We start from the raw sequence: 13,314 nt of genomic DNA on the forward strand, positions 1-13,314 counted from the left end.
AAAGATGTATATAAATACTACTTCTCATGAAAAAATTGTATTGATCCATACATTTTTTAAAAAGTTATAGCACTTTAAAGTAAAAAATGTAAATTATAAAATCGAAAATTTTCACACAAAATTATCATTCGGTAGCCGTTTTCACCATGAAGACAAGTCCAGAGGTCAAATTTTTTTTTTTCAAATTAAAGTACATTACATTAGCTTTAATTTAAGATATATATAAATGTGTCAGACCTTCAGGAACATTTTCAAAAGTTATGTTGAAAAAGTTAATTTTTTGTGAAAAAGTTGTCATTTTAAATCCCCCCCTGTGGGCAGGTTAAGTGTCAAATTTACAAAAAAAATATACCAAATGATAAGTAAAGACATCAAGCATCTATAAAAAAAAAAAATTATGTTCATATGTTCATTTTTGAAAAAGTTACGGCAGTTTTTAGTAAAAAAAATTGAAAAAATTTCGAAAATTAGCGATTTTTAAATTTGTAATTTTTTTGGNAAAGTATATTACATAAGCTTTAATTTAAGATATATATAAAAGTGTCAGTCTTTCCGGAACATTTTCAAAAGTTAAGTTGAAAAAGTTCTACTTTCTATACGCATTTTAAAAGGTTTGCACCCCCCCTGTATAAAGGGAAATGGTCCGATTTTAAAAAAAAGTATGTCGAATGAAAGAAGTATATATAAAGTATTTATCATTAAAGAATAAAGTTGATTCATGCATTTTTTAAAAAGTTCAGCTTCGCATCGAAGCTAAAATGTAAAATATAATATCAAGAATTTTTTCAAAAAAATAGCATATTTTTGCATACGGTAGTAATTTTTACCATGAAGACAAGTCCAGAGGTCAAATTTTTTTTTTTCAAATTAAAGTATATTACATAAGCTTTAATTTAAGATATATATAAAAGTGTCAGTCTTTCCGGAACATTTTCAAAAGTTATGTTGAAAAAGTTAATTTTTTGTGAAAAATTTGTCATTTTGAATCCCCTTCCGTGGGCAGGGAAAGAGTCAAATTTATAAAAAAAAATATATAAAATGATAGGTAAATATCTAAGATATCTATAAAAAAAAAAATTATATTGATTCAATCATTTTTAAAAAAGTTATGGCAATTTTAAGTAAAAAAAAATGAAAAAATATCGAAAATTAGCGATTTTTAATTTTGTAATTTTTTGGGGGATTTCCCCCGTTTACGGGGAACGAGGAATTTTTTTTTAATTTTTGAGGGTAATGTCTTCAACTAGATACGATTTGTGATCTTTTGACAAATTTTTCATCAAAATCGGTTCAGTGAGAGCTGAGATTGAGCGTATACAGTCACAAAAAAAAACACATTATAGTAAAATTAATACCTTCTCAGCTTCGCATCGAAGCTAAAATGATATTTCTGTAAATAAAAACATTTTTAACACTCACTGTCGTTTGGCGCTTCGCGTAGCTCTGTTTCATGATCATCTAATCCTAAAAACATAATAGTGTTCACATTTCTCAAACCAAAAAAAAAAAAAAAAAAATTAGATCTACCTTCATTTTTAAAATTTGATATTGTTTTTATAAGTGGCCATGTTGATCCACAAACCCCATTAAAATCATCTGAATCTATTGACCATAACATGACACCTCTTAGACCCTGTTTTTCTACATATCCTAACTGAAATATATAAAAGATAAGAATTAGTCATTATTATACTAATATACTTTCCACGAGGCTTACTTTTCTAATCAAACTATTAGAGTTTTCATAACTGATCCATTGGTCATCTCTTACAAGAAATGGTGATCCCATAATATCTGAATATTGTTCCCAATCGTCTCGTTTCATACGCTCACATATTTCATAAAAAGATAAAAATCCTGGAGTTCTAGTCCATTGACCAGCATAACCGTTACCTATGGAACGAGATCCAGGTTGATAGTTTTTAGGATCAGCTAATGTGAAACTTCTCCCAAAAAAAGCTATACCAACTATCAATTGGTTAGGCGCAACACCTTTGTGCAACCAGTACTTTACCATGTGATCCTAAAGAATATTATAAGATGTTTTACAAAGATCTAGTTTTATATCAACAAAAATATACTATAAACAAATTATCAATTTTTTACTTACAACATTGCGATACTTCGAAGACGGATCTATTTCAACCGAACTGTATAATGGCGAATGGTGGCTAATTATTTCATCGCCATCTTTACGGAAATCAAAACTTTTTAGTATAAATAAATCTATGTTGGGAATTATTCTTGCAGTATCGTAATTATTCACAATATGATCGTAAGGTCCAACAACTAGACCCAACAAGTATCCTTTAGTTTTTAGAACACTTGCCAACTCTTCTACTAATAATGGAAATTCTTCTTTTGCTGAATGGTCGATAAATAGTTCATCTATATACAAAACATGTACACTATTTAGGAATTGAATAGGAATTAATTTTATGTTATCTTACTCGTTGATCTCGGTAGAACTTCAGTTAAAACTATACCATCGAAACCATTTGTCTTCAACATATCGTTTGCAGAAATAATGAAATCTCTTCGGGCCACCGATATACTCTCTGGTGTAATATCATTGACGTATAACAAAACACGTATCGAAGGATTTTTTTTTTTTAAGCGCAATACTGATGCTAGTGTACCTAAAGTAAATAAAAATAATTTAAAGTATTTTAAAATAAAAATATTGTGTTTTCATTATTAAATGACGTACCATTAGACTGACTGCTAAAACGATGGTTTGCTATATTATCGAAATTTATACTTTCAGAACTATACAATATATGTGTACAGGACGATAGGATTATGCGTTCTAACTTTTGAGGAATTTTATTCATGAAGTATTGTGTAACATCTACGTGACATATAACATTATCACCTATACAAAAAATAATAATTAATTAAAATAAAAACTTATCATAAGTTGGTATTTTTATTTGAATAAAAATTGTTTATAGAATGTAAACAAACAGTAAATTAGTCTGTTTTACAATACTTTTTATCGATCAATTAGTTTCATAGTTTTTTATATTTACATAAAATTTATTTAAATTTTCATATGATTGAGTTAGCAATCTGGGCATTACTTTTGCAAAATTTACAAAATTCAATTATTAAGGTTATATACTATAAAGTCACAATTAAAGTAATATAATAAATGGGAGATATTTTGAAAGGGTAAAATTATTTTTCAAAATTAAAAACTAATGTTTTATATAACATTTAATATAAAATTTTTGTAAATAAGAGTGGCTAGGAAAAAATGAAAGAGCCAAGCACCTCTCCCCCCGTTGCAGCTTCTCCAATATAACCCGTGAAAATGGTCTGTATGTTAACAACCTTACCTTCAGATGATGATCGATATCTCGCGACCCCCGAAGTGCTAAACTTTGACGGTAACTTTTCTACGGCATCTCTTATAGGACTATGAGCTTTATACCTAAAATGAAAAATTATTTTATAAAAAATGATTTTACACTTTATTAAAATAATTAAGTTAATTACCTATCAAAAAAGTCTGGTATTCGTTCAACTGCAGCCCTGGATGGCAAGTTACTAGAATACCCATCTTTTTGAACGTTAAAATCGCTAAAAAATGGCTGGCCTCGTGATGGAACAGACAAAAAGATAACGGTTAACAACGTAGTTAGCATATTTATGGCTGAAAATATTTTAAATTATTAGTTAATTTTTTTTTTTCCAACAATATTTTATCTAAATATATTTATTACATATATTTTTACAAAAACATTGTAATCTCGATATTTTTTATCGTAATGTCAACACATTTAATTCGAAAAATACCTCAGACAATTTTACAATACTAAAAATAAATAAATAATAATTAACTTAAATATAGTATTATTTTTTTGTCAATAAATAAAGTAAGATAACATTAACGACAAACGTTAATTAAATTTTGTAAATATATTATTTTTATAACAAATATCTTTTAATTCTAATCTATGTTAGTTGTTTATCAAATTTAATAATTAATACAATAAATTAAGGGATTTATAATTTGCCAATAAAAATTTCTCATTAGATACAATTAAATGGTTGTTATTACCATGTATTCTTAGTAAATTCAGGTATGTTTAAATAAAGCGTAATTCATTTATCAAGAACTTAATAATCAAAAAATAATATTGAACATTTTTTTAATTTCTTTTAGGTATTAGTTTTTCTTAATTTATCAACTATGGAGTATTTTTTTTGTCATCTCTTATACTCTATAAGTGTCAACTTAAATTTTTTAAATAGTAACATATATAATTTACTAGCTTATTTATTACATAATTATTTATTAAGAAAATGAAGCTGAATAACAATTTTCGAACCAGTATTATGGAAGTTATTAACATTTTATAGTGATAGCTGGAGGCGAGACTCGGGTGTTTTTTTATGACTAGTAATTTTCCGGTTATACTCTTCCTCCCGCCTAGTTATAAAAATGACAATAGCTTCCAAAATACTAACCCAAAAGATGTTATCCACCAGTTATTTTTTTTAATTAGATCATTTTAGATTTAATAAACTAGTTAATTATGTAAAACTGTATTTCTCTTATGATGAACATAATAATACACTATGATTTATAAGTTGAGAAATGTGCCTAAAATAAATGAAAAAATATCTTATTTCTATGTTTATTTGATGATTAATTAAGTCGTTCGTAATAAATGAATCACTCTGTATATATAATGATTGTTTTCTTAAACTTTATTTAGTAAAAAATCTCTCAAACCACAGACCCTTATATTGAAAGTAACTCAAATTGAAATTAGACTCATAATACATAATTTGTCAAGAATACTCTTTTTGTACATACAGAATAGAAACAAATTATTTAAATAATTATTGATAATTTATTTATTTATTAATTCACAACTTGCTTAATTTAATGTATACGCCATTATGTATTTTGAATTAAAACAAAGCGAAATTATATTATCAGTATTATGAAATATAAAATATGCAGATATTTATGATGAATAATTTTTTAATACAAGAAATTTATTAGTAATTTAAAATTAAAAGTTAATAAGTGAAAACTCAATGTGTCAAATAAATAAAGACTAATAAACAAATTTGTTAAATATTACAGGATATTTTTCATTTTATTTATTGTACATAATTCCCTTAGCTTCCAAAGTCATTTTACTTCTCTACTAAATGTTTATATGGACATACGTTGTTGTGATGTGACATTCGTAAACCGGTCATCGGCTTATTATATTATACTAATACTGTACTCGCAATTATCAATATCACCATAATATAATAACTATTGTTATGAGTATATTAAGTGCATTGTGTATACTATGACTAGTATGATTTAAATTACTTGGCAATAATGTGACTGTTTACCATTCATGAAAAATCGCACAATAATATTATCGAATTACTTAGCTCAGGAGCGAAACTGCTATAATTACAAATTCACTACTGTACTTTAAAAAGATCTAGTAATTAGGTGTGTTCGTTATTATTTAAGTAATTAATAACATATGGATCGGCGTTTTTCAAGCCCGTCAGGTATCTAACAATGCTCTTCGATTGACAATGGCAATTGACGGGATATCGTGCTCATCACAAAGACGTGCGATCTCTTTAACAAGGCGTGTGCTTTATTTTTATGCCTAACCGTGTCAGTTTCTTGTTTATAAAAACAATAAAAAAATGTGTCATTATAATAGCATTATTTTTTATTTGTGCAAATGCAATTATTCAAAACTAAATAAACAGTACAATAATATTAATAACGTATATATGGAGTTTATCGTTCTTAGTCTATTGTAGTGTATTTTCAACCACTAAAGTAACAAACAAAATTAAGTGATATCAATACACAATGTATAATATTAAACCACATAGTATTAAACAAAATAATATTAATATGTTTATTTTACGATATTATAAGATATGTGATATTTGTTATGTATATCTTAATATATTATTTAAACATTATTTTTTACATTACTATCCAAAATTAAATGATGAAAAGTCTCTTTATTTATAATTTTGTTAATTTAAGTTGTCTGTTACTCTTATCAAAACATTTTAAAAATACTTAACAGTAAATTTTATACTTGTATTTGTACACAGAAATTTTTTTAACAAAAATATGTAAGAAGTTAACGTTAGCCCGATGAACTCACTAGATAAGAAAAAAAAAGTAGAAATTGAAATAATGGTCATGAAAAATTGGAACTTATCTCCTACCTCCAAGCATTATTGTCATCATTAAAAGTTTAAAATATAATGATTTATCAATAAGTCAACAACCTAAGACGAACATTTCAAATAAAAAATATTAATAACTCATTACTGACGCTAAAACAACAGCAATCCTTGTTTTAAGTGTGGAATTTTACATATTTTCAAATTTTGACGTTTTTAATTATAATAGTTGAAACTGATAATGGAGTTTGAAAAGTTTTTACAATTACTTTTAAAAATATTAATAAATGATTAAAAATATGATTATTTTTAAACCAAATAAAATTTGTTTATAAGAAAGAAAAATGTTTAACAGAATTTATATCAATAGGAATAAAAAAAATAAGCAGTACTCTATAGTTTAAGTAATCTTCATGGAAAAATTTGAAAGTGTGTTTGAAAAACTTTATTTTTTTATATTTTCCGAGTAGTTTTTGGAGTAGCCACTTGGAACAAGGAATATTAAATTATTATAATAGTTATAAAAATAATTATAAGTTTAATGTTAAATGATTGTATTTGAATAACATTAATCTTTTTCATTTTTCAAGAAATTTACAATTTATCGATAAATAAAAATCTTATAACAAAAGTAAGACAATTTTTACATAAAAAGATAATCTTTAATAACTTCAATTTGATTTTTTGAACAGTGGCCAATATTTCCTAACATATAAAAATAAATTATTTGACAAGTTTTTAATTGTGTTGGCAATGTATAATATGGTTTATGATTCAAAACTATTAGATATTAAAGCAAACAAACAAATAATCACCTACCTTGATTTATTGAATTTTTAACCATTGTTTCAATTGTAAATTATGAGAACTTATTGAAAAATATTATGAACTTTAAAAATTATGAAAAAAGTCATTCACCTAAAAATTCTATGCACCCGGTAACTGACGAGCACGTGCACGTTTATCTATTTGCACAGCATATTATTACCTATCTTGACCCATCAATTACCAACGGTATACTAAACCTCACCCGATCAGTATATGCGAGTATGTCAATTATTTTTCGTGTGCATGTTTTTAATTTTTATGTCACGTATATTCTCTACGCTGATGACTGACAGCTACTGTCAATGAGACAGTAAAAAACCCATTCGTATTGATTGTATAGATCAACATAATATGAGAATAAGAGAAAAATTACCAGCTAATAAAAATTAGTATTAATTAAATGTGTGTACCTGTAATGATCCTCAAATGTTTATGCCGACGGTGACGGAGACGGCAGTGGTGCTGATTGACTCGTTGCAACATGTCTAGCGAACGAGATAGACTGCGGTGGAATGACACGCTAAGTACACGTTTTCAGCGATGACCGACGATCTTCACCCCGTATGCTGTTAGGGGGACGTCCATATTGATGTGGTCGAAGGTCGCAGTTTGGAAAGGGTAAGCGCTATTCTTCATTATCATTGGTACCTCGACTGTTTTTGTTAGATAAACAATACTAACTATAATTATTGTTCAGGAGGCAATGGAATTATTAGGTACCTTATTAAGAGACTTTGAAGACAATATTTCGTCGATAACTTTATGGACGCTATGCTGTTAAGGTTGTGACAGTAATCTATTTGTTCTACAAGCCGTGGATATTTTTAATGTGAAACTAAAAAAAAATTATAAAAATATTTTCAATTTAATAACCTGCCCTGAAGTGTTCACAGGATTATAGAAGTCTAGTACACAGAGACTTTAACGGGAGTTAAAACATTTCTTTTTTTTTTATGCTGTTGATGTTAATCGTATTTAAATGTAGTATTATTAAAGGAAGTATTGAAAAACTCAAAATAAGATTTAAGATGTTTACTTAAATGTTACATTATAACAAGTTTTAATACAACTACATACAGAAGCTACCTACAAACAAAATCTTGAATACCGAATATAGATAAATAGTAGAAAGAGGTAATAACCTATAATTCGATTTTAAATTAACGAGATTCCATTGATCATCATAATGCACTTTTTTTCGGAAACTGTCAGCGTGACAAACCTTGAAAGGATCGTACAATTCGACAAATAAAAGAGGCGATCATTGTTTTTGGGAATATTTTTAGTATGACCAGTAAATGATAATAGATCGAATAATTTGTGTGATTCTGTAAATAGTTTTCAAGGGCAATTTGAGAATCTCTGTACGAAACATTTAACTTAATTTCAATTTTCCTATAATGAAATTGTAAGTAATCAGGCTCAAACGATTTTCTCTTCATTTAATTAGAGCATTTCTGTAAAAGAAGCATCTTGATGTGAAGTCGGTTGTAAGTGCAAGTGTTTGCAATGGAGTCCACCTTAGCACTGCCATTGTTTGATTATCATAAATACAAATACACGTCGATGGTCTAAAGAAAAACAAACACATTGCAGACATACTAATACATTTTCTCCGAGATTCTAAATTATGTATTTACTTTATTATAAAACATAAAACGCATAATATCGTAATAGCCATGATATAATTACTAAAAATGTCCGTCTGGAGAGTCTGTGACAATTGAACAATAGAGTTTTTTGCAGACATTTGCGTGAAATATCCATAAGTTAGTTTGTGAACCATTATTGTGATAAACTCTTATACACCGTGGGAACTTTTGATTTGTGTAGATTATTTTATCAGAAAAGTAGTCACAGAAATGACTTAAGATAAAATGGTAAATTTAAAGAATGTTAGTCTTAAAAAATTTTCAAATACCTTAAGACCAGCAAAATTAAATTAACATCTGTCAACATTTTTATTCAATACAACTATTTTTTTCTTAATTGTTCTAAAATTGAATGACTAAACTAAAGGGCTCACTAGTTTAATTTTATAAGTTAGAGAAGTTGATGTTAAGCTAAAAAACAAATATTCAATTGACTACATTTAAAAGACATTTTTATGTAATTATCAAGACATTTTAATTATCAATTTGATATTAATTAATAAGTATGGAATGACAATAAACCTAGATAATGATGAATTAACCAATGAAATAAAAGATTTCTAAATTCCTTTAGATTACGGAAGAATATTTTTCAGATAAAATTCGTATAAATAACATTTATGAATGTATAATTTTTTTTTTTTTTACTTCATAATATTTTTATCTTATTCTATTTTAGAATACAAAAAAAATACTTTTTTTAGTTATTTTATACATATAATTTTACAAAATACCAGATGTAATATAAACCTAGCTAACCATATGATGGTCAACAATTTAAAGCTGTTCACAATACAAAAATAATTCTGTGAAAAATTGGTGCATTATTTTTATTTTATTGAGAATTAATTAACAAGCTAAATAAGGAAATTTAAATTTCCTATATTTTAACGCAAAATATTTTTTACTTTAGAGCAATAAAATTTTTTTAGTTTGTTTTAAACTGTTACTATTGTGTTATAAATTACAATTTTAACTAATACTGATTTTTAAAACATAAAAATATTAACCAATTATGATAAAGAACAATACCACATTGGAAGATGTATCACACAATAATCATGAAATTCCAATTAATCAACTTAATAATATTCTAGACCATTTATCTTTTTTACACGCCTGTAAGTTGTTGATTGAAAATATCAATGTTTACGATAAAAACTAAATAAATATTATTTTAAATTGTACGTGAAATGAAAGTACTTTTTTACTAATGGTCATTATTAACTATCAAATAAAAATCGAAAACAATATACTCGATAGCCCGAGGACTTTGTAGATACATTACTTAGTAAATTTATAAGTAAATATTTATTTAATTAATGTAACGCACATTAAAGTTCATTTCTGAAGTAAATTTGTTAAATAGAATAAATTAAACAATGAACCGATGCATTAAAAAAAATCACATAATAAATAAGTAATTACATCTTAAAAACCATCAATGTAACATGTTAGAATAGAAAATGCTCAGAAAATGATATTTTGAAGACAAATAAGTTATATAATAAAATTTGTTCGTGCATTTAATGCACTTTTTAGCACCAAACGTGATGACCATGAAAATACTGAGTATAGATAACAACTTAATGCATTAAACTTATGTCATTTTTTAAGAAGGATATGTGATAATAATAAATTAAGTCAATGAGTTCAAAATTTTAAAACATGCACTTATAAAATCTTAGTTTGTATAATGTAGAAATTTTATTGCTGTTAATATTAAAAATCAGAATTTTGTACTAGAATTAAAATTATATGTTGATTTTGGACTTTTTATATACAAATATAAATTATTTAAGATAATCCTAATGAATAATAAAAAAAAAAAGAATGTCAAAAAACGAATATCATTTACAATTGCTTCTATTTCGGGAAGGAGATTAAAACATACTACCAATGCCTTAGTTTTGAACTATTTTTATATAAAGAATTTTATTTTATCAAGTTTTGTTGTTTATTTGTATTTTATACATAATGATAGTTATTATCATAGTGGGTGTTTTAATTAATTCGAGTTCGAGTCACTATTAAGAAAAATTAAGTATCGTCATCGTTCCAAACACATCTAAATTTTCCAATTTTCCATTTAAGTACAATTTATAATGAATAAAAATAACCGTAAGCAAAAAATAATGTCTAAAAAACCTATCCAAGTGTTTGCATAGGTTTTAAAAGCACTTTTTGTCTATTAAAATTTCCCATGTCGATCATTATTTACTCACAATGCACAACAACACAATATCTATTTAATAATAATAGCGACTTATTGAGACATCAGTTTTGATTACAGCGGATACTTACATGCCCTAACGTTAAATTTATATGATTATGACCGTGTCGTTGTGGTCATCATAATATCCGTTAATAACTATCTATGGAATTTAGTTTGATATATTTTGCCATGCCCGCAGATTTTTTCTACGAATACTCTATTGAATGTTGCGCTAATCAGACAATATTAATACTAATAAATGGAACGTTTATTAAATCTCTTAAATAACAGCCAAGAAAAAAAAACTTAATAACTGTTACGGTAAGCTCAACTTAAACATAAATGTCAGCTAAGTGTTCTAGAAATCCTATTAAACAAAAAAATAATAATAATAATTTGTAATTGTTATTATCTTCTAAATTAACATAACTTCTATAACTGCCAAGTTTTCAAAACAAAAAGATCCAGACCAATTACTGTTAAATTGTTTCATGCATTTTTCTATGTTAATGATACCTTAATGTATTTTTTAGCATACATGTGGGCGCTTTAAAATTCTTCGGGTGATAACCAAGTTATGGCATTAATAATATATAATAAAATATACAACAATTGTGTGTTTTATTTTAATAATAAAGTGGTATTGAGACAAATTAAAACATTGGTCGGTCTATATTTTAATTTATATCTAAATTATAATATACATCAAATAGCTGATCCAATAACTTTGAAACTTTTGAAAACTTAAGACTTTTGTCTTAACATCGGAGTAGTATGCAGACATTTTATAGAGTAGAACACTTGTCAACGCGCCTTGCTCTCTTGTATGATGGAATCATTAGCTTACAAGTTGTACGCAAGAGTCCCGAGATGTCTCAAAAAATCATCTCGAGACTCTTGCGTATGACAAATGTAAAATACGTTATGCATAAATAAAGAACTGGATAATTCAATTGTCATGGTATCCGTGGCCAGTGAACCTTATAGTGGCGATTGTTGAGTTATGCGACGGTGATGACGGCGATAATATTATTTAAACAGAGCCAACGTCGTCAAATGCTTTAATACATAAAGTGTTTAATTTGAAATACTGTTGGTCCGTGTCCAATAATTACACCAATGATCATGACATTAAAATAATAATTGTTGTTTACACTTAACATTTTGAAACGGACGCAGACCTCATACATAACCGCAAGAATGATCTTGAAATTATCTCGGTGAAAATAACGAGCCAAAAGTCATGAAATGATTCATAATTAAGTATTTCATTTGTTTTGTTCAAATCGCCATGATTTTATTATTTTTTTAATTTTGCTACAAACGCAGGATTGAATTAGTAGTACAGCTGAGTCACAAAGGTGGAAGTTCCAAAAAAGCCTCTTCAATAAATAGCTTTATTCTGATAATGAAAATATAAGGAGAAAATCTTCATAAACATTTAAAATTAATAATAAATATTATTTTGATTTAATTATTTAATACATTAAATGAATATGTTAAATTAAAATATCCACAAAATTTGAAATGTAAATAAAGATTTTAAAGTACATGTAATAAGATCAGTTTAACGTTAAAATAGAATAATATTGTTGTTTAAAAGTAGCATTCATATATTTGTGATAAATCATCTTAATTAATCATCTACTATCTTCTTTAAACCTTATATGAATTTGTATTTAAAAAAATAAAGTTACAATGAAGTTATTTTTTTCGATGTATACATATATTCTAAAAAAGCGATGTGCTTCCTATCAACGTTATATAATAAAACTTAAAAAAATCATGTCGAGTGGAGATTTTAATGTGTAAAAATTGCAAGTAACTGTACCAACCTGTGAGGAAATATCTTAAGGTTATAATTTAAGTCAGTGGCATTTACAACGCTATCGATAGATAATTCTACGTTTAAGGCGAAACGACTATGGAACGTTGTTCCTTGTAGGGGTTAGTGTATTGGCTAGGGTAAGAAGCGGTTAACGACACCGCAATAGCGCGCGGACGTTCATGTATATTTTATAAGTAATTTTGTATTAATCAATAAAAGAACAAAAAGGAATATGACGTATATATTAAATTACGGGCATTTACACCGAATGCTTCAATATTATTTTTTATGAATCACTAGGCGTAGCTTAAGAAACCTTTCGATGGATTTTATAGCTCTATAATAAAATTATATTACATGATTAACTTTACTACTAAACAAGCTGCATACGCGCGACTGAATCGAATGTATTGACATTGTGAAGTAAATCACGTGTAGTTTATCTAAAAATTAATAAGTAACGGTTCGAATAATCAAATAAAAATAGTTGTAAGTTATTGTAATAATTGTATATGATAAAAAAATATTATTTTTTTAAATTGAAATCAACAACTTAAGCCTCTCTGCGCGAAGAAGATGATCGCTGTGGAAAATCTAATTTCAAAAAACTA

The 13,314-nt window shown here is 26.4% G+C and overlaps 1 protein-coding gene across 3 annotated transcripts in view; it reads right to left on the minus strand.

Moving 5' to 3' along the window:
• LOC126905151 (probable chitinase 10) overlaps nt 1–7,643 on the minus strand; it is a 20,263-nt gene extending 12,620 nt beyond the window's left edge. The window contains exons 1-9 of one of the 3 annotated variants that reach the window (XM_050684611.1): nt 7,419–7,643; nt 3,502–3,658; nt 3,342–3,436; nt 2,711–2,875; nt 2,451–2,639; nt 2,111–2,388; nt 1,718–2,023; nt 1,528–1,654; nt 1,420–1,464 (exon numbers count right to left, since the gene is read on the minus strand). In XM_050684611.1, coding sequence (XP_050540568.1) covers nt 1,420–1,464; nt 1,528–1,654; nt 1,718–2,023; nt 2,111–2,388; nt 2,451–2,639; nt 2,711–2,875; nt 3,342–3,436; nt 3,502–3,658; nt 7,419–7,491 — 1,435 coding nt within the window. In that variant the 5' untranslated portion in view covers nt 7,492–7,643. Of the gene's footprint in view, nt 1–1,419; nt 1,465–1,527; nt 1,655–1,717; nt 2,024–2,110; nt 2,389–2,450; nt 2,640–2,710; nt 2,876–3,341; nt 3,437–3,501; nt 3,659–6,999; nt 7,213–7,418 lie in introns of those variants that run through there. The other 2 variants (XM_050684610.1, XM_050684612.1) reach the window with 2 other exon arrangements.
• Between the last annotated feature and the right edge of the window lie 5,671 nt (nt 7,644–13,314).

The sequence above is a fragment of the Daktulosphaira vitifoliae genome, unplaced genomic scaffold (assembly GCF_025091365.1).
Source record: "Daktulosphaira vitifoliae isolate Bord-2020 unplaced genomic scaffold, ASM2509136v1 Scaffold_4, whole genome shotgun sequence".
Taxonomy (NCBI): domain Eukaryota; kingdom Metazoa; phylum Arthropoda; class Insecta; order Hemiptera; family Phylloxeridae; genus Daktulosphaira; species Daktulosphaira vitifoliae.